The sequence below is a fragment of the Camponotus floridanus genome, unplaced genomic scaffold (genome assembly GCF_003227725.1).
Source record: "Camponotus floridanus strain SB8 unplaced genomic scaffold, Cflo_v7.5 scaffold1, whole genome shotgun sequence".
NCBI lineage: Eukaryota > Metazoa > Arthropoda > Insecta > Hymenoptera > Formicidae > Camponotus > Camponotus floridanus.
In genome coordinates this window covers 8,143,699-8,170,684 of record NW_020229214.1, presented here as the reverse complement: position 1 = coordinate 8,170,684, position 26,986 = coordinate 8,143,699, and the positions used below count along the sequence as shown (strand labels likewise).

Below are 26,986 nucleotides of genomic sequence, written 5' to 3'. Positions count from 1 at the left end.
TCTTATGGGGCATACACTGATTTGTTTTTCCTTTTTTATATATCTTTAGCGTTCGATGATAGAAAGAGAGAGTAATTATACAAGTATATATATATAGTATGTAGATTACACACTCTCTCCAGGTTTATACACTGATAATTATAGACTCGGAAAATTGTATAATTAGCAGCATATTTCCGAAAGCGTGGGGAGAAAAAGCGGTATTATATATTAGTATATAATATATTTTATATATATATATTGTGTATAATATATATATTACGATATATTAATATAATGATATACGATTTTGTTAAGGTCACGCGAGATTTTTTTACGCTATACAGACATGCGAAAATAATCTCATCGACGATCGATGTATCGATCTATTTTCTATCTAAATCATTGGAAATTGACCTGAACGAAATTTTATACCGCTTTCGATCTCGGTCTGAAAGTCGCCAAGCATTTTTCAAGCCTGCAGCGAGATCTGTAGATTTAATTGGAAGAATCGTGACATCAATATCGTACATAACACTATGTCATATAATGATCAAAGTAATTATTCTATAATAATTATATATTGTAATGACAATGAAACGAATTTATTGTCAATTAAAAATTATGATCTGTTAAATGCTTAACAACTTTTATGATCTCTTTTAATTTTACTAATTTTGTTAGAAAATTGTAAAACTAATAAAAATAATACGTCAATTTTATCAATTCTATCATTTTTCTGATGTTAAAATGTTTGATAATATTGAAATATTACCATAGGATCTTTCAGAAAATTCTCTTAAATACAAAAAATGAAATATTGAGTTTATACAAATATAATGCATATCTTATATTTTATAGTTATAAATGTAAATTGTGCACAAAGCATTCTTTATTCATAAACCAAGATTAATGTTACGATTATTCCAATTAACTCGATAATTGTCGGTAATTTAATTAAGTGTAAAATAATAATAAAGCAGCTCACACGTCACTTAGTGAACTTAAATGGAATTTATTACAAAAAATAAATAATATAACACACTGATCGTTTGTACATGAGTCAAAATAACGCACTTCGAATATGTATAGTGTACAGATCAGATAAAGAAGATGCAGTTGTATTTTCTTTTTTGCATATCAGCTATTTCGCTCTCTTTCTCTGCTGTTCGATGATTAAGCATGTAATAAGACATTTCATTTTTGCCGAGAAAGGAGAAGAAAAGATTGCTACAACACAACACAATAAAAAAACGTGGTTGCATAAATATATTTCCGGAGAATCTGATATAATCTATTTTTTCTCTCTCCAATTTATAATGAAATATATTTATACTAATTTTGATCGAACTTTGTTGTTTTTATTGTACTGTACATTCGATTAGAAAATGAAAGAGAAAATATATGTTAATTTACTTTTTCTAATTTGTAATTGCCTCGGAAATAAACAAAAAAAAATGATTGAACGACAATATGACTTTAATGAAAAGCATGATTGAAGAAACGAGATTTTTTTTTGTAATAAGACATGCATTTTTTCGTAAGTTTTTTTCCCCTTAATCAAGAGGAATTTGTATTTAAAATCTGATATTTGAATAAATTATACTGTATGACACATTTGATAGAAACGGAGATATGGTTTTAATACATATTTTTTTAATGTCATTTCCAAGAGTCGCTAATTTTTTTCTTCATTTTTGAGAATCGTAATAAAGAATTGTGAGAGAAAAGAAATTATGAAAAAATACAATATAAAATGATACAAAAATTTCATATTTGTGCGATCCCGGAAATGGGAAGAGTAAGAGTCACGTGACCGGTAGTAAGAAAAATTGCCGCTACATTTAAATTCACGAGCGTGCATCATACGTGCTTTCATAAGTCATAAAATAATGCACGTGTAAATAATAATGCATTATATTACATAAACACTTAATATACAACTCGGCGTAATTTCTTAATAGGATTATATTATATGAAAAATATACTAGTATCACTATCTGTGAAAAATAACAAGTAAGAAATAGAAAAGAATAGAGATTGCGCGAATGCGTCTCTCTCGCGTCTGTATATGTTGTCCATATATACATTCATCACATATATATACGTATCGTACGCACACAAATCACAAATCGAGAGATCAATATCAGGATGGCGGCGAGAGAGGAGCGGCTTCGCTCCGTGTAATCGTGTATTGAGAAAAAAAGAAGAGAAAATGGCACGCGGCTTTTTTCGCCGGTGGACGACGCGACGAGGGTGTGCTTCCACGAGGCGTCATTACCGGACGGCGACCAGGTGCCGAGGATCGCGTTAACGATCTGACAGGAGAGCAACGGGGAGACTTGACAGACGACAGATAACTGCATACGTGCTTTGCAACGCGACCAGCGATTTATCTTCGATCACCATGGCGAAGTACGATCACGTACTTATCTATAATTATAGTACTTATATCTACACATTGTCAGAAAGTACACAGGCAGGCGACACTGCGAGCGATAACGCTCTGTTTACTTTCTCATCTGACCCAATAATTGTACTGCGTGCAATGACTCCTTGGATCTTGACGAAAGAGGATGTCCGAGAAGTGAGATTGTCTCGATGCGAGCTATCACTGGAACACGTCTCTCTAGCTGGCAAGTCCAAACTCGCTCCGCGAGCTACTGACTTGCCGAGCAAACAAGTTCCGCGACATATGTACTTGTATATGTATCATATACTTGTGCATGCTACTTGTAGCTTAATCTTATCTCTGTTCCGATATATTATTATTGATACCGCTTAATTGATGATCGTTCACTTATAAATGATTCACTCAGTTATGCGCCAAAACTGAAACGTTCTGCAAAACTTTGCAAAATCTCTGCGTTGCGCTAAACAATTTTGTTACAATGAGAAAATTTAAGATACGTTTGCAGTCGCTGTTAAAGTATTTAGATAGATTAAGCTTGGATAAGCTGCACAAATTTTGCGATCAAGTACAGAAAGTGAGCTGGTCTTTTTTGGAGAATTATGTAATTCACCACATCTCTATCAAAGCTTTCTATTTTGCTTTATTAAAAGAGAGTTCTACATTGTTTATATAATATTTATAAAAATTTATCATCTATATATATTTTATATGTTATATTCCTTATGTTATTAGACTTTATTATTATCCTATAATTTATAGTGAAACAGCGATAAGATGTTTATTATAGAATTTAAAGCAATATCCTCTTGTTTTCAGAGAGATGATGATAGTATTTGTTTACGACACTATAAAGTGTTGTAAAGAAGAGGATGACCCTGCTGAAGCAGTCATGTATTTTCATCCAGCTTGGGTATCTCTCACACAAAGATTGGCTTTGGCAGGTCAGCTAATGGGTGTTTATCATTTTCTGTCAACATCGTTTTCAGCACCACGTTCTATCACATTACAAGGTGGAAAGTTTGTGTTGAAGAAATTTGGGCAGTATGTGCTGGTGAGTACATTTTATTATAGAGTTATTAAATTGAACATCTCTGTTATATTCTGGTATTATTGTCTGTGATGTTTTTTGGTCTAGGCAGTAGGAACCGATAGAAACATACATGATTGGATACTCGAGAGACGCGCCGACATTCTGGAATCGTTGTTGAAATTTTTCCATTGTGATCTCATAAAAATATTAGAATCCCTCAACAACGATCATAATAGATTCACTGAGAAGTTGTATCAGATGTTTGAGACCTATCTGCCAATTCTTCAACACAGTGCCAATCTATTTTCCAGCATTCCTGTAATTAAACTTCCAAAGGTTAATGCAGACTATATAAATTAAATGTGATATTGAATAAAAAAAGTGAGCATAAAAATAAATATAAATATTAATATATATTGTGTTTTTTGCAGAGTGCTAGCAACATATTTTTGGAAGGGATGCAAATGTTGCAGCATTATCAAGAAATAAACGGCATTTTAGGAGGAGCATTATTCTATAATAACAAGTAATGAAACATTTATAAATGAAATTGTATGCATAGATATTGTCTTAAGATATTAATGTTAATTATCATGTACTTATATATTATTGCCAATTATTAATTGTTCATTATTTGCATCATCATCATCTTTAATTATATAATTCATTCTTATTTTCTTCTTTTCAGGATAGTCTCAACACAACTAGGAGCGGATTTAACAAAACAAATCGTCATAACTGATCCTTATAGGATAAAGGTATTTTTTATTATTAATTAGATTTATCTGAACGTGAATTAATCTAATGGAATGATGATTTTGCACATATTAACTTTTAACGAAATTGATCACTTATATTAATTATTTTACAAGAACTTCATCAAAAAATTTCATTTTAAAGGCTCCCGCAGAAAGAATACCCACAGAATTCCATTTGCCGATCGGCGTTCAATTATTACAAGTGTATATAGAACGAAAGCAGTTTGCAAAGTTGATGCAAGAGGCAAATAACGAGCGATATTACAATTCATGTCTGGACACTGTGACTAAGAAAGTATTGCAAAGGAAGGTAAATAGACACAATAGCATTGATGTTAAGACGTAAATACATAAAATTTGATTGGATATCATGGTTTTTCGATTAAAACGTTATTATTTTATGAATGCTCAATTTGATTTACTTTCAGAATGTGTCTAAAAGCGGCATCAAGGAGCTTCCTATCATGTCCGCTATGAAAAGAGATACTTCACGGATATTCACCGTTCCCGAAGAAGGCGAGTTAGACTCTGCGAATTATCCGCCAGCGTCGCAATACGTATCGTCAGTACCGCTCACGATCAATCACGAATCGCCGAACAGACGCAAGCAGGAGATCAAACCAGAGCGTCCTAAGATTAGCAGTACCATAGTCAATCCGCTCACGCCCAGCATCTGCGCAACGCCGTTGAAGGATGTGGACCGAGTGTTGCACGGAAACGCCATGCTCATCTGCTCGTCTGAGAGCGGCGAGAACGACGAACATCGAAGTTCATTGAAAAACAATGACGATGATGATATTCCCGACGTCGTTAAAGAGGCGCTCAGGTATATATATTTATCTCGGAACTATCATTAGAAATCTACATTTTTATAGAATGGAGATTTATGCATTTTGAAAACTGAAAAACTCAAAAAAATATCCAATTTTACAATAATAATAATTCAACTTTAATCATAAAACAGGTGCAAACGTCTAAACAAACTGAAAAACGCTACCTCGAAGAAAAAACTGATGAAGAGAAAGGATCCTGATCGGAAGAGTGTGAGCCTGCCGGATCTAACGTCATCGATTAAACCACGCTTGAACGGTCTTCCTAGGACTTATCGACCGGAACTGGACAAAATGTAATTGAATAATAATTCGAATGTTATTATATTAGAACTTTTACAATTTATTTTCTTTTTTTTAAATATTATATAAATTCTACTACTATAACAGATTGTACAAATTCAGTGAAGCTTCACCAGATGACCACGATTCGAATTCATCCCAGCGGAAACTCGTCACAAGCAATAAACGATACTCGCGCACCATCACCGATCCCAGTTATCCCGTCTTTCGATGCGACGGTCTTCCGGTCTCGCAGTCGTTGTACGAGCAGTATGTCGCTTCTCATTGCGAGGAGTTGCGCAATGACGGCGGCAACAGCAGTGCCATTCATGAACGTTGCAACGACGATGACAATCTGCAATCGAGGAATCTATCGAGCGACCTGAGCGCAAAATTATCGATGAATAGCAGCTCAAGTTCGAGTACAAAAGATGCTGGTGAAGGTACATGATTTAAATTGCAAGAAACCTTAACAGACAAGAAAACAAACATTAAGTAAAAAAATATTTAATGAAATAAATCGTTCAAATATGTATATTTCAAATGTAAATGTTTAGAACGCATCAAACCTGGCTACGACAAAACCAAACAGGAGACATACAAGAGATCGATGAGTCTACCGCTGAAGCCCCTCAACGTTGTCACCGAGATACAAGACGGTGACGATCGACGAAGATCGACATCAGAATGTGGCGGCAATTCGTGCGATTTCCCACAGAGGCGCAAGCTGGACGGTCTACAATTAACACCGTTAATGTCAAAGCTGAGCTTGCTGGCCGATGAACGAACTAGCGGTTTTTGCAGTCGTGATACGACGCCGAGTGAATTCCGCGATCTCTCCGGATTCTCCAGCAGTGCAGCCACAGCCATCACCGCAACAACAACGACGACGATGAATCGGTTGATGAGGCAGAAGTTAGAATCGGTGGAAAAGGAGGCCAGCGACGGCGAGGATGAGCTAGACGAGGATTGGGTCAACAAGGATGATCCCACTGCCTGTCTTGAGAAGACTGAGCTTTTCCTCTGTGGCTATCAAAATATGGTGTTGGTGCTGCTCATGGAAAATGGTACTGCGAACAATCCGGATTTGATACATGCTCTGGTAAGTGTGAATTGTGCATGCATTATGAAACTTGTTAGATTTTTAGGAATCAAAAACTAACAATATATAGAATAATATATAGAAAAATATAAATAATATATAGAATAATAAACAAAAATTGGAATTGAAAAATATGATATATAAAATAATACAACAAACGCATTTCAAATGTTCTCTCTCTCATTCATATTGATATTATACATATAAAAATAAGAAAGAATGTAAAAGAATATAATAAATTGTTTGATAGTGGCATACCTGTGTGAGCACGTTGGGTAAACTCGAATCGCGGCTGCAGCAGTGTTTGGAACCAATGCCATCAACAGAAAACAAAGAACTGTACAGTATTTTAAGTGTAGATCCGCAATGGGACACGGTGCAACGTTCCGGACTCTGGGGCGTCACCGAACTGGACATAGTCTCTTGTCTCCATGACAGATTTACACAAACAAGCAGTTTAACGGATATTATCGTCAGGTAATATATGACATCAAATTTTTGCGAATTAAAAAAAGACTAACGTTAATTATTTTTTATATTATTTATAATTTATATTAAATTTTCAAGACACATTCATTTTTTACCTCGTTTTTTTTTGTTTGTGGATTACCTCCAGTTTTGTGAAATGTTCTCGTAAAACAAATGCTTTCTAATAAAGCTTTACAAAATATATATATATATATATTTCGCAATAATAAATTAAAAAATTAAAGATTAAAAAATTTATATAACTTGCTGAATGAATGTATGTAAAATAAAAATTGTAGCAGTAGAGGAAAATAGTATTTATCATAATCATCTCCGTGATTAAGACAAAAATATCTTTATCGAACAGAACGGAGGATACGGTGGTTTACGGTAATCAGTGTGGAGGAGTAGAAGTGTTTTATCAACAAGTGGTGGCACCGAGCGCTTTTGCAGTTCTTCCGACCCCGGCAGATCTGATGGGAATCGTAGCACTCAAGGCAAAGCGCCGATTAGAAAGGGATCACGGGATCGTGCTACTGTAAATCAAGAAACGTACGTCGCTTCCTCTTTTCAGGAAAAGTGAGGAAAATAATATACACACATATATGTTTACTATTTCGCTTATTTCGCTCCTCGGCAAAGAAAACGATGAGTTGAAATCCAATTCATATTTTGAATACAATTACAAAGAGAAAAAAGAATCGAAGACATTCCGTCAGTTATAAATCGAGATGAGATAATTTTAACAGGATATGCTGACATTTTTCTACTGATATTTTTGTAATCTGTGATTTTCCAATGTATCAAGTGTGTAATTACAAGAAAAATGATCATGGAGAGGAAAGAAATAATCAAAGAAGTTTTTTTATATATCATTGCAATATATCTATAGTATTCCTATCACTTACTGCACGAGTCGAGAAATTTTCTATGATGATAATAATAATTGTCGACCATCTGATTTATATTTTATCATCTCATTAATTGCGCAGATATTATAATGAATGTTATTTATATTATATATGTTATTGTATATAAAATGTTTTAGGATCGATGGAAAGTAGATGCACAATGTTATTGCCTTTAAAACTGAGAAAGATAGTTTTTAATATTTTTTTTTTGACATGTGTATTCTGAGATATGTTAATAGTATAAATAATTTAGAAATACAAGTTTCTCAAGGATTAAAGAGCCTTAGAGATAAAGATAAGTAATATTATATTATTGAATAATTCCACTCGAAGTTTTTTACTTCGCAAGAAAAATAATACTATATTTCTTCATCATCCATCAATTCTCGAACATCTTATATATAATTGATTCATTGTATATATATGTATGCATAATAAGCCATTAAGTTATTTGCATTTTAATCGATAAGCGTCCAGTTTTGCTAGAGCGAAAATAGAATTGAAAATATATTCGTGAGAGGAGAAAAACGGAGGTCAGTATTCAGTTAACACGCTGCGTCCAGTATTTATAATCGCCCGAACTGCTTTTGTAGATAAAAAAAAGAAAAGAAATAGTGATATTTATAAGATATTAAAATCGTCTGAATTGGTATTGTCAATTGTAATGTAAGGATATTTCATGCATCTTTTTTTGCAACTTTTTATCGGCGTCTCGATACTAAATCCGTTTTTATCGCGATATTTGGGTGAAAATCGATGATCTTGCGCAATAATCATCCGCAAAACGAGTTTTTAGCAAGAACGATATGCGAATAATCCCCAAATTTTTAGATTGCGGTTTAAATGTTAATATATTGCATTTTTAGCGAGCAAAGTGAATCGCATTGCGTGGCGAGATCTTCTCTTTATATTTAATAGTTTTCCTTATCTGTCTTTTATTTAAGAGGAAAACTATAATAAAGTGATTCGTTTTTCAAGTCTCTTTTTTAAACTTATTTTCCAGCACATCCTATGATCCCTCGTACGTAATATTATTAATTTGAAATGACTAATATCCACATATTATTGAAATCAAATCGAAAGCTTTACATTTAATTTATAATTTAAAATATAATTAAAATTATATAAAAATATAATATAGTAACACATGTGTAATATAATCTTATAACATAATGTATAATTAGAAATGGTAAAATTATAATTGTCATATTTTATATCTAAAATTTAATTTACGTACTATTGATTTATCTAAAATTTTAATGTTTGTAACAAGCACGTATCACGATTATCGCGCTAATATTATGCATCATTGGAGCGTATATATAACGTAAACAGCACGTATTTCTTGATATTATGTATTACAAATGCATAAATGCATTAGAGGGTGTGTACGCGGAAAGTCTGCATTCTAACGCTAAACAGCATAAATATGTTTATGATATATGGACAAAAAATATAACACGAGAAATTATTTTAATATACTGAAGGTGACAATTAACTATAGAGAGAATAGAATATATAGAAATATAGAAATATTAACTATAGAATTTGAGTTCTTCTTCAAGTTCTTTGAAGCAGATGATATTGAGAAATTGAAAAAAAATTCATTATAGTATTTTTTATATAAATGTATAGACATTAATACTTTTTTTAATCTACTAACTTTAAAGTTAGTGTAGCATTAAAATTTTACGATTCTCTCACATTTCCATAAATTTATTATTACTTGCAAAAATTTTATTTATTTATTTAAAATTATTTTGCCAAAACAGAGATATATTTTTGCGAGCAAATTATATTGATGTAATACTTGATTAATCAAGAGATGTTTATCTTATAAGAGCGTCTCGTAAAAATGAAACTTTCATTCTACATATGCAATAACGCAATACTATTAGACTTAAACAGCCTGTTTATGTCCTAGGATTCTTAATCGGAAAACTATGATCAGCATCATTAAGGCGAGCCCACTTAACATGAATGTCATTTGAGTGTGTCAGAGTTTTACGACACACTCAATTAAAAAAACCTGCTACTCGTTACTGATCTGATTTATGAACCACAAAGAACGTGACGCAAACAAGCCCCCGCCATGAACCAATCGTATGACAACGCAGGTTCTACCGCTTGTCCGTGGATTTGATATTTAAAGCGAAACTCGATATGTAGCCTATGATAATCGGAATCGCCGTCACGGAAATCACCGTCAGAAGACTCCTTTTGCCATTTTCCACGATTTCAAGAAGACACCATGGTAAGAAAAACGTTCTCCATCTTAAAGAGTGTCATTTTTTCAATTTTATTTATAATTATTGTAATTGTCTAAAGTAATATATAATCACATAAATTGATTTTGTCCGATACATATAAAATTGTACGATAATTATATATTTATAAAAAGATAATGTTTCTCTGATATACTCTATTCTATGACTTTATACTACTATAATTACTATATCTATTTAAGAAAAAGGTATTTTACTTTAAAAAAGAAAAAATTTGTAATTATATTTTTTTCTTAAAATTCTTATTTGTTCAATATTTATATGTCTCCAAGTTTAAACCCTTGCTTGTTTCCAGACTTCTTACAACAATAAAGGGCCTCAGGTAAGTATTATCCTTTACAAACAAATATATCCTCGTTTGAAATTACGTTCTGTTATATATATGTAATGCGAGGTTTACATTTTTCAGCCCATTGGAGGAAAATTCCTCAGCTTCGATCACATAAGATTCTGGGTCGGAAATGCAAAGCAGGTAAATTCTCATATATAAAATATTCCTTGATATGTATAAAGTACTATAGGAGCAGAGATTCCGATAGAAGAGAACTCTTAAAATATAACAAATGTTCATATACGTTCAATAAGATTTTTTCCGAGTTACAGCTCCTTTTGAATTTCATCGAGATCATAATATGCTTACTTATAAATTTTTTTATTAGTATTTTCTTTAATCCATCTTTTATCTATAGTATTTCTCACATATCAAGAAACTGAAAAAATCTCACAAAATAAATTAATAATAGATTAATAATAGATTAATAATCACATAGATTATACGTACACATGAGATTATTCATTATCTTCAGGCTGCCAGTTTCTATCGATGTAGGCTGGGATTCGAGCCGTTAGGATACCGTGGTTTGGAAACTGGTTCCAGACAAGTAGCCGCGCACGTTGTGAAACAGAACAAAGTGAGTAATTTTGAATTCAATTAATAGAAAGATAAGACATAATATCAATAAATTTACCTTAATGATTTATTTAAAGGATAAGTATTCCGCTCGAAACATTAATCGTCCAGCGCATTTTTTAATCTTCTAATCACTCAAATTGTAGATCATATTCGTGTTTGAGTCTCCTTATGAACCTTATAATGAGGAAATGTCGAAACATCTTTCCCAACACGGGGACGGCGTGCGAGATGTGGCGTTCAGTGTTGAAGACATCGATACGATCGTGAAGGTGAAAAAGAAAGATTAAAATAAAATTTTTCCTGTGCGAAAATTTTTATATTATAAGATAAAATACTTTTTTCTGAAATTGGCAAAAATAGAAACGTAAATAAAGAAAAACATCGCTTTAATTAATCAAAATTATTGTTATAGTCATTTTTAGCATACTTTCTTTCTTAATCGTCTTTTTCAATTAATATTGTATAGGTAGCCAAAGAGAAAGGTGCCAAAATAGTACACGATATATGGGAGGACAGTGACGAATACGGTACCGTGAGGATGGCTACCGTTAGAACTGTAAGTAATAAAAAAAAGTGTGTAATACTTTTCTAAAGAATTTTTTTTTAAAGAACTACATTAATATCCTTTGGATGTTCATTAATTCAACTTGTCATTTTTATCACAGTACGGTGACACGCTGCATACGTTCATTGACAGGTCAAAATACAAGGGCTTCTTTTTACCGGGTTTCATGAGAGCACCGGAAGATGTTCTCCTCAAGCAATTGTACGTACACAAAAGCGCAAAAATCTCGCAGAAATAAAATTAGAATATTATTCCATTCTATAAAAGATTCCATAATGTTTTAATAATATACTTCCATAAAACAAAGTTTTAAAAAATATCTCTTGTTACACAATATTTGTTTAATATATTCTAAGAGTAATTGCAATATACAAACGTTAACATATTTATAAAACATGATGAATATAGCTTTTAGTATAAATCTACATGTTCATTCTCTAAATTATATCGAAATATTTTTCTCAAATAATTGTAGGCCACAATCACATTTGAATTTTGTGGACCATGTGGTAGGTAACCAGCCCGACAAGCAGATGGAACCCGTTGCGAAATGGTATGTAAATTGTACCTACTTTTGAATATGTAAACATATTTATGCTAACAAGACGTCTTAACTCTTAAGCGTATAAACTTTTTGATTTTATATAATAATGATAATTAATAGTAACGCTTGTGTTACGCAAAAAATCAATTTATTAATAAAATATATTAATGTTATGAAATATACGTGATAAAATGCGTAAGATTTGTAATAAAATTCACTTTTATGAAAATTGTTAGTAAATCGGAACTTTTTAAAATATCTCAGATAAATTTAAAAAATATCTTCTTCAGATAAAAATAGAATAAAATATCAAATTAAACATTAAAGACTCTTTTTTTTCTTTCTTAGGTACGAGGAGTGTTTGCAGTTTCACAGATTCTGGTCGATAGATGATAAACAGTTGCACACAGAATATTCCGCGCTGCGATCTATCGTGATGACGAATTGGGAAGAGACGGTGAAGGTGCCAATCAACGAACCCGCGTTCGGCAAAAAACGCTCCCAGATCCAGGAATATGTCGAATATTATGGCGGCGCCGGTGTACAGCATATAGCTCTCAACACGAGCGATATTATTACAGCGGTAATTGAACGTTCTAAAAAAAATTCCGAGTTTTATGCATAGACAATATAGAATGAAATTGTGCAATACAGATAATGTTCGAATATATACTGTCAATAAAAAATTTATAATATATGTAACATGAACTATAAATTTTTAATATTGATAATGTATATCACGATACATATATAAATAATTTTAAAATTAGCTATATTATTGTTTTGCACAATTAGGAATTATATTTTATAATAATTTACAATAACATATCATTTTTATTAATAATAATAAATTTTTACCAATAATCAATTTATTAAGAATTAAGATTCAAAGATCAATTCACTGAATTAAGATATTTTTTAAAAAGATATCTCTTATTAAGATATCTCTACGCAGTTTATCACTTTATTTTGCAGATAACGAATCTGCGTGCCAGAGGACTGGAGTTTCTCGATGTGCCCGACAGTTATTACGAAATGCTCAGAAATCGTCTGAAAATCAATGGCACGAAAATCGTTGAAGACTTGGATATACTACAGGTACCTTTATTGAGAGCGGATTGAAACTCTAATACATTAAGTTGCAACGTGTATTATTAATTCCATTGCGCGTTATCGCTTTGCAGAAATTGAAAATACTAATCGATTACGATGAAAACGGTTATCTTCTACAAATATTCACGAAAAATATACAAGACCGGCCGACGTTATTCATAGAAGTCATACAAAGGCGCAATCATAACGTATGTATCGAGAAAGATGTAAAATATCTAATATTTACGTCCCTAAATCTGTAAGATTTTTTATATAATATCTAAATTTTTGGAAGAAATTCGCGTGTTAATATTGAATAATTAAAAATTTATTGTATTTTATATATATATATATATCTCATTTCAGGGTTTTGGCGCTGGTAACTTCCAAGCATTGTTCGAAGCTATCGAATTGGAGCAGGCAAAACGTGGAAATTTATAGATTATTAATATTATTGATATATTTGTAGAATTAATATTATTATAAAACCTTTATTTTTTTCTCTTTCTTTGCAAGTAATATTAGAAAAGGGCGAAAAATGAGTATTTTCGGTACTTAATTATATAGCTATTCTTATAATTTCCTATAATGAAATATCACATTAAAAATATACTATACTAATTCTCCGCTTCAAAATTCATTCAGCGCGGTCACTGTCTAAATATCCTACTGCATATCAATGATAATAATTTGCGCACATCACAATAGAGCTGTGTGTTTTGTCGTGATCGACAAAAATGTCAAGGTTTCATTTTTTCGCGTTTGTGGAATAGATAATCAATTTGTCCGATTAATTCCGTACTCTTGTATATTTAATGGCCAACATTTTTGTATTACAAAAATACACAGCATTAAATGTAAAATATGTTACAATACATTTTGAAGCGTAGTAATGCAAATATATTACCTGCCGTCAAAAATCAAACTCTCCCGATCAATGAGACATTTATGTGTGTATATGTATATGTGTTGTATGTATGCGTGTTGTGCTAGTACGTATAACTAAGAAATATAAATTTGTTTTTCGAAACACAACATATTATATGTATGAAGAAAAGCGACGCAACTATTATTTAAATTGAATGTTTCCCGATTTTTTTTCTTTTCTGGTTTTTTGTGGCCAAGATATATGCGGAAAGATATTCTTCATATAAAACTCGTGATATTATCTAGAAAGAATGGGGATAGGTATGTGATCGTGATGAGAAAGGATTATCGATGAGATTAGGTGGCTCACTTATTAGCTCGCGATCTCCAGGGTCTCCGTCGCTCGGCAACCCGTCTGTCGATCACACACTTGTCGCGGAAACCAGCCCGATCATTCTCGTTCATGCCGAATCATGAATGCCAAGGCGAAAGATATCGTGCTGACAAAAGTATGAATTTCCCATCGGCTTCAACACAAAACATTGTGAGAAGGCATGTGGTGGGTCCTCATCTGCCTGTAATTCAAGAAAGATTATTTTTATTACATAAAGATAGATATTGCAGAATGCATGATGATAAAATAATATTAATGTTAATGTTAATTAATTGTTTTTGCAGTAATATTAAAGCTGTAAACGTAACAGCTTTCCAAATATTAATGTTTAAATCATTGCAGCCCAATCATTATTCCAATTTGTTCAGCAATTTAATCTTATACTATGTTAAGCCACTTTTTTTCTAACACTTGGATTAATGGTCTCAGGCCTATACAGTTGTGCATAAATAAGAGAGCCAGGTCATGACTTATGGCCTTAGATCATATTTAAGATCTCTTCATGAATTAAAGACATTTTTCATGCAAATTTATACACTTTTTGAAGCATACAAAAAAAATAAAATTTTGTTTTTATATAATTTATTTTAGATTAAAAATAATGTACATATCTTCCTTTATTAATTAAGAAATGTTGATTAAAAACAAATAGCAGAAAATATATATCTTTCTCTACTTAAGAATATAAAAAATTATTTAAAAAAAGTTAAATTTAAAATATTTAAAAAAAATTGTAAGAAAAAAAATTGTAAAGCTACTTTAGGTTATTACAATTAATAATCATAACTGTAATGCAGATTTTTATTACAGCATAAGGATAATTTATGAACATGATTATAGCTGTGTACTAAATAAAATAAAATCAGGATAAAATAAAAGCTATGTACACAAAGAACACATAAAATATGAAAAAGTATCATATGAAAAAGTTGATTAACAGAATATATGTGCATCTTAACATTCGCAATAGTTGCCAACTCATATTGTACATAATGCAGAAAAGCAATCTCTGTAGAATGCTTGCGATTGGAAATATCGGGCATAGCTTGCCTGTCAGCGCGATATGCAGATCAACGGAAGGGATTTTGCGATACCTGATGCCTAAACCGTGTCATGTAATGCAAGTCTGAAGATGTCGTGCTGCACATAAAAGCTGGTACCAATCGGCTTCAGGACAAATGTCTGGATGTAGGCGTGAGGCTGATCTTCATCAGTCTGCCCGATCATCAATAATAATCACTGAATATTCTTTGAGAATTTTAAATAACTAAAAAACTTATACAACTCTTTTTCTATTTTCTCTTTCATCTGCATTTAATATTTATCTACAAATTGAGTCAAAAATCACTGTTTTGTATAGAAGAAAATCCTACAGTAACTATATCACATCTAATACATCAAAAATTTTCTTTTTTCATAAAATTATACATATATATGTTAAAATCAAGCTTGCAGAAATATTAAAAAGGCAAGAGAATTAAATTACTGAACGATTGGTTTAGACAAAGCTATTACATATAAAAATGTACAAGATTTCAATATGACTTTTTGCGATACGTAATACTAATTCTGTTATATAGTTTAATTTCCTAAATTATAAATTATAAATATTTTGTTTCGCATCTCTTACATTGGAGACAATTCTCGATAAGAAATCAAAAAATACTTGTCACAATTCTTTTCTTACCTGCAACCTTCCTAATACATTAATGAGAACTCCACCATCGAACATGGGTTGTGAATCAATCGCTGTTATTATCCGATTTATTTTTTGAAACGATAAACTCTGAAAAACAAGGTAACAAGTTAATACATGCTAGGATAATTAAATTCAATTTTTTTTCGGTTTGTAGCAACTAAGAATGATAAAATGGAAAGCTGAAAAAACACCAAAATCAAAATGGGAAAAAGCATGTATAAAAGTAGACAGAAGTCTAAAATATTCCAATTATGAATATCATATATTTTTGATTTTGTATCTATATTCTTTGTCTGACTAATCTTCCTATTTTGCTTTAGAAAAGTTTCGAACCTTAATAATATTTGTAAATCAAAGTGACATGTAAAATTTATTTACAAATACACATAAATTAGATACAAGGACAGGCAGTTTCTTCCATTAAAAAAATTCAGCAAGTAATCTACCTGGCAAGAGGTGAGAGAAGGGGAGGGAAGGAGAAAGGGAAATGATATAATTACGAATGATAGATTCTATTGCAGGGGCTCGAAGGTCTAAGAGTGAATTTTACTCACAGTTAACTTCTCCATAATTTTGATGGCGCCCTGTATCTGCAGGCCCTCGAACGTCATAAAGGACGTCTCCGTCTGCAAAAGGTTATGTACGGTCAGAGCAAGCGAGAGAGCGTTTATGCGCGAAAGAGGCCACTCGCGACAGAAGTAGCCGCACGGAATTGACAGAGAGACCTTAGTTCTCGCCCGGCTATCGAACTCCACTTACGTTGTACATGTTTATAAGGTTCGGTCTCTGCGCCGGGTCGTCGAAGAGCGCGTAATATTGCTGGACGAAGCCCTTGCCGATCGCCTCGTACGGCACGTTCATCGCCATGGTTGCGACCAGTGATCCGTCTACGGGACCAGGAAAACGAAAAAAAAAAACGTTAAGATCACCGAAACGTTAACGTTAGCGAGTTCTATTCTTCCTCTTCTTTCTCACCTCCTCCTCCTCCACTGCTTCTGCTGATACGTCTTGCCGACTCTTCCGAGGTCCTACGACCGTGAAACGTGAAACAGCGCCTCGAACGAACAGGAAGCTACATTCGCGATATATCGAAGATACTCGCAAACGAATTCTCGAAGGAAGTTAAGCGCGTAAAGCTCGTATCGGGGCCTGTGCGTTGAAGATTGACAAGTCTGGCCAATCGGGACGAAGAAATTTTAGCTCCCTTTGCTTCGATTAACCAAGCTACCAGCTTTGAGCTCTTCAATGCGTACGTTTGATACGAATAATTAATTATTATTCATATTTCAGTTGCACTTTTTATACCTTCTTTCTCTCTCCCTCTCGTTCCAACCTCGTTGCTCTCGGCAAAAAAGAGAAATTGTAACCAATATTTAAATTGACATTCGTAACTTGTTGGAAATTAAAATTGTATTATATTATATGATTTTTTTTTTCAAATTATATCGACAGAAAGGGGGACTATATCATGTAACAGTTTTTAGTAATTTTGCGCAGTTGACCTTTATTTTATGGGATACATCGATGTTTATTACGCTTTGTTGTTTCTTCATAGAATTTTATATATAAAATTATTTGTATTTTATTTTTTTTTCTTTTCTACTGTACTTGTATAAATGTATATATTTTCTGCGCTAACTCAATTTTCAAATCGCCCGCCATTTTTCGGGTCTCTTCTCTAATCGAAATGAATTCGATTGCGACTAGAATAATCGATACGTTGAAACTAGTCGATTGCAGTAAACTTCTCGATGATATCTTGGACAAGTTTTATCGATCGATGATGTCTTGCCTTTTGGACTCGAGCATCCATAATTTTCGCGCGTTTCCTTCTTCCAATGAATCATCCAGCACTTTTATACACATAAAGGTATACATTTTTATATCGATTCTCTCTTATTGTCATTTTGCCAGAGAATATATGCATGCATTATATGCAATATTTATATATGACAATATTTTTTTTTTTTAGTTATCGTCATTCGAATTTAATAAGTGTTATTTTACGCATCTTTACGCTGGGAGGACGTTGTTTTCGTCTAACGAGTATATGTACATATACAATATAAATACCGCACAATCTTTCGTATCGCACAATCGTACGTAAGCGCGAATAAATAAGATAATAGGCCTCCCCCTCGCCACGCGAGCGTGCGCGCGCGCTCCTCGGATTTCATTTGCAGGCGTTCGACGATTGAAGATAATACGACTTAATTTTTGCAATGAGTGAGACGCGCGCAAGTAACACTCCTGCGATGCAGACATTTCAAAGAGACTCGCGAATCGCATTGTCTAATAATGTAATTGAGATCGCGTTTCTTTTATTCAAAGAAACGCGATCTCAATTGTGAAAGAAATGCTTCGCCGATGTAGGTAGACTTCTAGGTGTCACGGCAGGAATTTATCGCTATTTTCTGCACCTGCTGAACACTTGCTTTGTAACACATAGAATTGATAATAGCGGAAAATTCTAGTAAATTTTCTAATAAATTTAGATTCCAATATTAATCGCTGCTTTGAATAAACATGAGTTTCGATACTAAAGCTAGAATGTATGATATGTGTATGAATGTATGATATTTGTGAGCAACAATTTTTCTGTGTACAGTCAAACTTTGTGACAATGATTAATCTTAATAGATTTCATAAAAAGACTTCCTTAATTTCATTAACAATTTAAATATAAATTTTGTCTCTATCACTTGAATTAATTAAATGCAAAACGTATGCGATATCACACAATATTTGCTTTAATCAGTTATCTATCTTAATTCATTTTCCGTACCCAGAAAATTGTTGTTGTAAAACCATTTTTCTTTCTAGTGAAAAAAAAAGACTCGACGATGCATTTTCCCGCAAGATAATGTTTTTTATTCTAAAATTAAATCGATAATTCCTCTACCTTTTTTGCTTTTTTTGCTATGCTCTATGTAATTGATAATTGCAAAATATTTTGTTTTTATCCAACTTTACTATTTCTATAGTGCATCAGCTGTTGCGTGTATAGCGTTGATCGTTGCATAATCCTGCGGCATTGCAACACCATTGTGTCATTAATGCCAAAGGCATTGTTACATCGCGTCTGTTTTCGCCTTGTGCGTGTATTTGTATTTTGTATGTGTATTCTTCGGGAGCTATAAAGGTTGAAATTTTAATAAAGTTCCATCACGATGAGCAAATCGTGCAGACGAGGATGAAAAGAGCGATAAATTCTTTTTTCTTTTCTTTCGTTCTCGAAAGAAGTATGTCTCGAGCAAAATATTCCTAAATTGACATTATCGGTCTAACAATACAGCGACGTGAAACGACCTGAAAGATAAGCTTCTTATTTAGCGCACTCTAGGAATATAAATCTAATTGTGCATTGTAATAATCTATCTGGAATGTAAAAATGAATTAACACACAAATATGTATCTACGAGCAATGTCTTTGAAACGAGCCATTCTACTTGTTCGTGAATCGATTGGTCGACTTTTAGGTCGGTTTCAGGTACGACATTACGAGGCTGCTTAAAGAAAGCAATGAATCGCGTAGCGACATTGACCTAATTAAAAAGTGATAAGGAGTAGAAGATTATTTTTCTCTCTCTCTTTCTTTCGTATAAGTATTACACTATTTTATACCGTTTTATCTTACAGGATTGAAACTAGGCTAGTGCAAGGTCCTTGCTGACGTTATAAAGCGATTCACGTGGAAAGAGAGAGACCCATCGAGGATATCTCTGCCTCCCACTTCCTAAAAAATATCGCAGTTATTCGAAGAAGTTCTCGTAAAAGAGAAAATATACGACGCGGAATCGATTTGGAGGAGTCGAAGACGAGAGGCGCATCGGAAATGAAATTGACGGTATTAAAGAAGGCTTAACGCTTTACACGAGCGTGGCGTTCTAATTATAGCCAAGAGACCTCTCTGGCGTTGCCATATGGAGCACGTACGGGCAGAGCGCAAAGGGTTAAACAACAGGCATCGTCCAAGCGTGGCGCTTCCCGTAGCCGATTGGCATTCAGCGAGGATCGGCCGATCCACCGGCCATTAATTGCCCATTATATCGTAACGTGGGTGGGCCGCGGACTGCAATATCCACCGCTCCTGCCTCCCCTGTCCTTCCTTCTGCCCGACGTCCTCGTCCGATGCGAGCAATGGGAACGATATCCAGCGATGATATCCATCAACGGATGTTTCCACTTCAAGAAAAGAAAATTCGACGAAACGCTACCTGTGGTACCACCGTCTCCTTATGTATACAATCTCGTTGGTCCTCGTCCTTTATTTACATTTATTTATATTTTCAGAGAGACGAGAGACAGAAACCTGTTTCGGCTTCTTCGGAGTTTGGGATCTCAAGGCTTGTATGTCGATGTCGGCTCGATCCCATCGCTAGCGACTCGCATAAATATATAGGGACGGAGGAGGCATGGATTTAATGGAATGGTGCGGCGCGACCGGTCGTGCCGTCGTCGTCGTCCATCGCGTGTATATATTGTGTTCCAGCGGCCGTGCTCACGTGACACTCGGATAGATTTGCGTCAATGGTGACCTCCGTGCGGCTCGCTCCGCGGCCACGCATACCACGCTGCCGTGCCGCTGCACGCGTACAATACTCGCGTGGCGTGGGACCGCCGACGAGCGAGAGAGCAGCGTGAGAGAAAGAGAGAGAGAGGAAGAGAAAGAGAAGAAATATTTTTCGTTTTTTTTTTTCTTCGGGATTAAATCTTTTCTTACAGCCGAAAACTGTATATTTCTATATATAATGTAACGTTTGCTGGCGCAAATAGCGAGTAGTCGGTCGATCGTTTATTCTCGAATCTTTATTTTGATCAAAAAAGGTGTCTATATATAATTTATAACATTTATTATTATCCTCTCTTAAATTCTTATTTCTACAGAAATAAAATCACGTAATTTCAATATAAATTTGTAATAATAATAAAAATAAGAGAGATTTTTTACACAATGATAAATTGCCAGAGGAAAATGTGACAATTTAATATCATTTTCTTTTTTTGGTAAATTTACACAATTTCGCTTCTTTTAGAATATAAAAAAATGGAGAGGAAAAATAATAATAAATTAATTTCCTCAAACGTACGATTTGTTAAACAACAGATTTCGGCAATGTACAGTTTACGTAGTCGTTCATCGACCCGAACACGGTCGTTGGAAAAATTTCCACGTTGAATAACGTTAATTTGCACGGTAGATAGCAGCCCTCGTTAGCGTCTTCTCTCTTCATCTTTTCAGCGCTAATCAGCATGAATTTCTAGCCGCGAAAAACAATCCGGATCTTTCGATCGTATTATCGGAACCGCTCATCGCCGCTTCGGCGGATCGCGAACATCCGTAAAGAAGGATGGTGAAAGAGACAATATTGTCGAGAAAAATAAGGAAAAACTGATAATCGTCGACGTCAATGGATGTAATTGCTACGACGGAAACGCGGCAAGAATGCTTTTATCCGCCAGCCGTGCATCGTGTATTACATGCTGATATCGTTGCGTATCTATCAGAGGCGAATTGTCATTGATATCGATTATCGATTATTTCTGCGTGCGTATATCGTACATACATCTATAAATAGGATCATAAATAATCTACGCGTTGTCCATTGCGTTCGAATATTCTCGCAATTGAATGACCATATTGTTATTCTCATTATTATTATTATTATTATTATTATTATTATTATTATTATTATTATTTTTATTTTATTATTTTTATTGTTATTTTATTATTAATATTATTGTTATATCATTATTATTATTATTATTAATTTTTTCTTTACGATCTCGAAGGTTTGCTAAATTAATCATAGAACGACACGCGAAGAAGACGTGAATTTGCAAATAGATAGCGGGATTTCGGAACCTGTTTCGCGAATTATCGACCTTTATTTTTAACACATCTTTGATGTAACCACATCGAGGCTTCATTAAATTGCTAATCGTGTGCGACAACGCAGATAAGAATAACTATAGGACTCGCACTCGGAATCCGCGTATTACGTCGGCGTGACCGTCGAAGAATGTATATAAGAATATACAATATAAATATAATTTCCTTTTGTATCTTTTTCAGACGTGAGAGAAAAAGTTTCATCGCGAGAACGGAAATACCGATGCTTGTACACGGAAATGATTTATCGCAGTTTTCCGTCATTGCGTTCGGATTAGATAAAACAAGAGGAAGGCGAAGGCAGGAAGGAAGATAAATTCGTCGCAGACGCACATACAATGCGATATAACAATTATCGGAGACGAAAAGAGAATCACCGCTTCACGGTTGGCCGCCGCCGCCCACGTAATAAAAACAACATTTACAAATTACAAGTTTTTTCTTCGCTTCACAAGTATACTTGCATACATTTGACAGAGAAAAAAAAAGTATTAAAAATATTAGATTCTAGCAATTTACACAAGCTATCCGTTAGGTCGGCAGTATATGCGATCGTAATTATTATCGCGGTTAATTAATGAAGCAGTCGTCATCGTGGACGTGAGTAAGTTCCGGTCGACCTAATTAACTTATTTCATTTTCAAATCTTATTTTTTTTACATGTATTCACGCAATATTTCTTTCTTCGATTTAGGACGCAATAGATTTTTAATCACTCAAAAATTTCTTAATTATCAGCGATGCCCCGCGATATCTCTGCGATATTTAACGGAGATTATTTGAGCTCTTCGCTTGACGTCATTACGCGAGACTGAAGAGGGAAATTGGCGATAATTTTTCGAAGAAATATACATATCCGAGATATATCCCGGCCGATCGATTCCGAAATAGCAAACTCGAAAAATCCTTCTTCTTTAATATCGCAAAGAAATAACAATATTGCGAAATTAAACGGGAGAGATGAACCGACGAATATTTTCGCGGTACATCGGACATCGTTGTTATTGTTGTCGGTCGCGTAGGCGTGTACTTGTCCAAGGGCGATTTAAGAAGCGAAACCACGCTCGATTAACGCTAAGAGAGAGCAATCTCGTTAAAGATGCTTTATTAAATTATATCTTAGACCGAAATGTCATTTTGAGGTCTCGAAGACGGGAAATGCTCGTCGTCATATGTTTCAATGCTTGTCAATCTTGCAAATGAGTTTTACATTTTACATATCAAATAACGCGTCGAGTTAAGAAATACATATCCCATCGTACAAACTTGTATACAAGATACAATTCCAATTATTTTGCAAACTGTATGCAACTTCCTTAATTAATTGTAAATCAGGATGCGCATAATTGCATGTCTTTTGCCGATAAGTCGCAGTAGAAGCAGTATTTCGCTGTTAGAAGATTAAAGTGATTAATGATGTGAATAATAGAGATGCGTCTCTATTTATATACTTAATCGCGCGATATTCAATGATTTTTTTCTTCCAGCCCCCAGTGAAGTTTATGATATGCGAATTTCTTGTATCGAATGACGCCAGTAGCCTCGTAAATACCGATATACAAATACAGATACATACGTGCGTTGCAATTATCGCGTTGATACGCAGAGATACATAAGCGAGTGCGAATTTTCGCGTTTGTTTGTTTATCTCTTTTCGCGTTGTATAAACATTTCCTTTGTATTCTCACCCATATTGCACATGAGGTTTTTTTTTATATATGTACCGCTTCGTGAGCGGATGCTTGGAACGTGAAACAAATGCTGACAAAAGTTCCACTCGCAATCGTTCATATCTTCCAAACTTTAACGGCAAACATTCGCATTCACTATTCGTTCGCTCAATGTACATATCTTGACACAACGTGCCAATTGGACTTTAATAAGCGCGTCGTATTAAGGTATCTTTAACGCAATCTTTAGCGCGTAATTTTGAGATAAGCGATTCTGATATATCTATTTCGATTTAATTTTTTTTCTTTCTTTATCTAAATCTTTTTCTATTTTTTTACTTTTGCTATTTAATTTATATATTTAGAATGAATGATTTTCCCTATATGTGCGTAGAATATAAAAACAGGATACATGAGAATTAGAGGAAAAGAAGAAAAGATTTAAGAGTTTGCTGGCTTTTTCGTGAAGAAAGGATGTACCATAAATAACATATTAACTCAAAGATTCACTCAAAGATTTATTATATATAATAATTTTGTGTTAAACTTGTATTATTAAAACATGAAGATAAATGATTTCTATAAATATTTGTTTACAGAAATAAATCTATTGATGACAATCTATTGATTATAACACATCAGTTGATTTTTTTTAAAAATCGTATAGCGCGAAAAAAGAATAAAAATAATAGACTGTGAATCAGATTCTGATTCAGATCTTGCAGGTAAAAATTCAATTGTGTTCAATATTATATACATTTCTGTATATTTTAAATATATTTATTACTAAAATAGAGAAAGTAGTGTTATTTTTATTCAATTATGCGCTGTTTTATAGACTCTCTCGTTTCATATTCATCAATTGAAAACAATAGTAGAAAAAGAAAGGAAATATCAGATTTAGGATAAAATTCAGGAAATTGAATTTTCTCATGTAGTTAATCGTAAGACTATTGTACTTTATTCGGGTGTTCTTATTTATGATACATATGACACCAAACATATTTGCAGATAATACATGGTTGGATTAATTTTTCCATATAATATAATTATCTGTAATTTATAGATTCCAGTTCTAAAAAAAAACAGTGAATCCGAAGCAGGATTATCTTTTGCAAAACAAGAAATTGATGTTAGAAATGTAGATCTATTAATACATTCGGCAAAAGAAAAACCCTCCTTCATCGAGAATGAATCGGATGATTCGGATTATTCATGTTTGCATATTAATAACATACCACCAATTACGTCTTTTAAATTAAAACAATTGGGTGAAAGAGCCCAAGCGATAAGAGAGCTCGCTTTATAGTCGAACGATTACAAAATTTGCATGAATCATTTGTCGCTCGTCCATCAGAGAATGAAAAAGCAAAGAATCGAAGAGAGTCAAACGTATTACTAATGTTACACCAGCAACATATTCTTGTATGCTTTTGTGGAGAGAACAATAAAGACCGGCTGGTATTGTGTTAAGTAAATATTTAAAAAAGATTTTATATTATATTGTCAGAGATGATATAAATTTTTCTTGCGTTTTTTTATTAGAGCTGATGATATGGATTTAGGTAACATTGACTATAATATCTTTCATTGTGACTCTTGCTCAGAAAGATTCAATGAATGAAAGCGATGACAATATGATGACAAATGGAGCAGTCGTAGAGATTGTAATCGAAGAGATCGTAAACCTTTATGTATGTAAAAATTTATTTAAATAACAAAGAAATTTATTTATGAGATTTTTATGTTTGGAAATATGTGTTTTCTTCGCAAAATTTTGAATTATTTAAATTGATTTGTCATAAAAAGTATCTAAAATGATTAATCTATTAAGATAACTGATTATTATTTGCAGATCATAAAGGTGATATTCTAGTAATGTGTCCTGCACCTTTATTGCTTCAATGAGATAATGAAGTGTGAAGCAGCGCGATCTGTTGTTAAGATCATGGCAGAAATCGAGGGAGTTCTTAAATATTTATCAAAAAGTAATGTAGTTGTAACTACATACATACAATATATTAAGTCGAGAACGTAAAACCAAGTCTGCAATATATAAGGTAGATTAAACTTAGAAATATCAATTAATTAATAAGTAAGCGAAAATATATAAAAACTTTAAATTTTATTAATACGAATAATAAATATCTATTTTGAATTTTAATCGCAATTAAAAATTTTTTGACAGATTAATTGGAAAAGAGATACTCGATGAAGCTCATGTAATAAGAAATCATGAGAATCAAGCATCGTTAGCAGTTTGCAAACTTAAAGCAAAGAAACGATGGAATCTTACTGGCACATCTATATAAAATGAAACATTAGATTTGTACTCTATTTTAAAGTTTTTAAAGTGCTCGCCATTTAATGAAAGAAGAAGAAAAAGATATCAGGATCGATAAAAGAATAATTAAAAATATACTTGCAATTGATAATCCAACGTTTCATAAAAATCACTATGTGATTTTAAAATTTCTCTCGCTGTTTGATGATATATTGGATAGATTGATAACAACAACACTGCAGGTTATAAAAGATTGGCGATAATTTATATATTTAAAAACGATGGAATGTGACAATAACAACATTGCAGGTTATGAAAGATGAGTTTAGTCTTCAGCATCAAGGTCTTCATAATCATCGCCAATCTTTTAAAGAACCTCTGAATGGTCGCTGATCAAATACCTCGTTCGTGATCAATCACACTTCTCGTCAACAACAAAAAAGAATAAAGAATTAGGTTTGTATCAGAAGATGAAATTTTAGTCAGGAAATCTTAGCTTCTTTTATTCCGAGTTTTGCTAATTGAATTTTAATTTTTAATGCGTAATCTCACACGAGCTTTTAGGCCAACTCTCGGCGGATGCGTTGTGGTCGGTGAAATTCGCGAAACTATCGCCGTGACGTTAATCGGCGCGAGCTGTGATTCCGATTTCTCAAAATTTACGAAGCGAAGCGTCAAGAGAAAAAAAAGATAGTCGGATGTCGACTTTCTCCATGATAAACACGCTCCGACTTACGTCAATGAGGCTCGAAAGCATCATCGTCAATGACTAGGGATCAGTCGCAAGATAACGGCATCGATCGACCGGGTTATACGGGCCGTTAAAAAAGCACCTCAGCAACAAAGTAACAAACGGACAATTATCTATCGTACACGTAATATCAATGAATTCAAGATTTTCCGTGTAAGAAAAGGAAAAAAAAATTGGACCCGCCTAATTCGCACATCATCATCATCACCACTCGGTATTTCCGGAAAACGCGGGTGTTTCTATATCTATTCTGATT

General features: G+C 33.3%; 3 protein-coding genes and 2 long non-coding RNA genes across 14 annotated transcripts; 4 read left to right on the top strand and 1 right to left on the bottom strand.

Moving 5' to 3' along the window:
* Nucleotides 1-1,983: 1,983 nt before the first annotated feature.
* LOC105251361 lies at nt 1,984-8,750 on the top strand. Of its 3 annotated transcripts, none has more exons than XM_011258121.3 (12): nt 1,984-2,394; nt 3,209-3,443; nt 3,528-3,758; nt 3,854-3,948; nt 4,111-4,180; nt 4,323-4,490; nt 4,609-5,006; nt 5,145-5,306; nt 5,416-5,735; nt 5,850-6,394; nt 6,645-6,871; nt 7,230-8,750. In XM_011258121.3, the coding sequence occupies exons 1-12, from the start codon at nt 2,387-2,389 to the stop codon at nt 7,402-7,404; spliced, it is 2,634 nt and encodes an 877-aa protein (XP_011256423.1). In that variant the 5' UTR covers nt 1,984-2,386; the 3' UTR covers nt 7,405-8,750. The 3 variants fall into 3 exon arrangements, with proteins under 3 accessions (XP_011256423.1, XP_011256422.1, XP_019883147.1); XM_011258120.3 differs by having other exon boundaries at nt 1,986-2,394; nt 5,401-5,735; XM_020027588.2 differs by lacking the exon at nt 1,984-2,394 and adding an exon at nt 2,804-2,993 and having other exon boundaries at nt 5,401-5,735.
* A 1,078-nt stretch (nt 8,751-9,828) lies between these two features.
* On the top strand, nt 9,829-14,202 carry LOC105251359 (4-hydroxyphenylpyruvate dioxygenase). Of its 2 annotated transcripts, XM_011258117.3 has the most exons (12): nt 9,829-10,027; nt 10,354-10,380; nt 10,468-10,530; nt 10,865-10,969; nt 11,115-11,240; nt 11,438-11,527; nt 11,637-11,737; nt 12,012-12,089; nt 12,429-12,663; nt 13,056-13,178; nt 13,265-13,381; nt 13,539-14,202. In XM_011258117.3, the coding sequence occupies exons 1-12, from the start codon at nt 10,025-10,027 to the stop codon at nt 13,611-13,613; spliced, it is 1,143 nt and encodes a 380-aa protein (XP_011256419.1). In that variant the 5' UTR covers nt 9,829-10,024; the 3' UTR covers nt 13,614-14,202. The 2 variants fall into 2 exon arrangements, with proteins under 2 accessions (XP_011256419.1, XP_025269041.1); XM_025413256.1 differs by lacking the exon at nt 10,354-10,380 and having other exon boundaries at nt 9,924-10,027.
* LOC105251360 (probable nuclear transport factor 2) lies at nt 12,495-17,231 on the bottom strand. 5 transcript variants are annotated; one of them, XR_889202.3, is made up of 6 exons: nt 17,108-17,229; nt 16,892-17,019; nt 16,687-16,758; nt 16,121-16,219; nt 14,410-14,614; nt 12,495-12,676 (listed from the first exon to the last, which is right to left on the bottom strand). XR_889202.3 is itself a non-coding variant. In XM_011258119.2 (6 exons), the coding sequence occupies exons 2-5, from the start codon at nt 16,997-16,999 to the stop codon at nt 15,535-15,537; spliced, it is 393 nt and encodes a 130-aa protein (XP_011256421.1). In that variant the 5' UTR covers nt 17,000-17,019; nt 17,108-17,231; the 3' UTR covers nt 14,079-14,614; nt 15,528-15,534. The 5 variants fall into 5 exon arrangements, 3 of the variants coding, with proteins under 3 accessions (XP_011256421.1, XP_011256420.1, XP_019883144.1); XR_889203.2 differs by lacking the exon at nt 12,495-12,676 and adding an exon at nt 15,484-15,648 and having other exon boundaries at nt 14,079-14,614; nt 17,108-17,231; XM_011258119.2 differs by lacking the exon at nt 12,495-12,676 and adding an exon at nt 15,528-15,648 and having other exon boundaries at nt 14,079-14,614; nt 17,108-17,231.
* On the top strand, nt 17,231-20,953 carry LOC112639480. Of its 2 annotated transcripts, none has more exons than XR_003123535.1 (3): nt 17,231-17,381; nt 19,772-20,354; nt 20,426-20,953. It is a non-coding gene; the product is annotated as an uncharacterized LOC112639480 (long non-coding RNA). The 2 variants fall into 2 exon arrangements; XR_003123532.1 differs by lacking the exon at nt 17,231-17,381 and adding an exon at nt 19,438-19,622.
* Nucleotides 20,954-24,767: 3,814 nt separating this feature from the next.
* Nucleotides 24,768-26,058, top strand: LOC105251358. 2 transcript variants are annotated; one of them, XR_003123527.1, is made up of 4 exons: nt 24,768-25,156; nt 25,241-25,389; nt 25,551-25,755; nt 25,884-26,058. It is a non-coding gene; the product is annotated as an uncharacterized LOC105251358 (long non-coding RNA). The 2 variants fall into 2 exon arrangements; XR_889201.3 differs by having other exon boundaries at nt 24,768-25,168.
* The last annotated feature ends 928 nt before the right edge of the window (nt 26,059-26,986 follow it).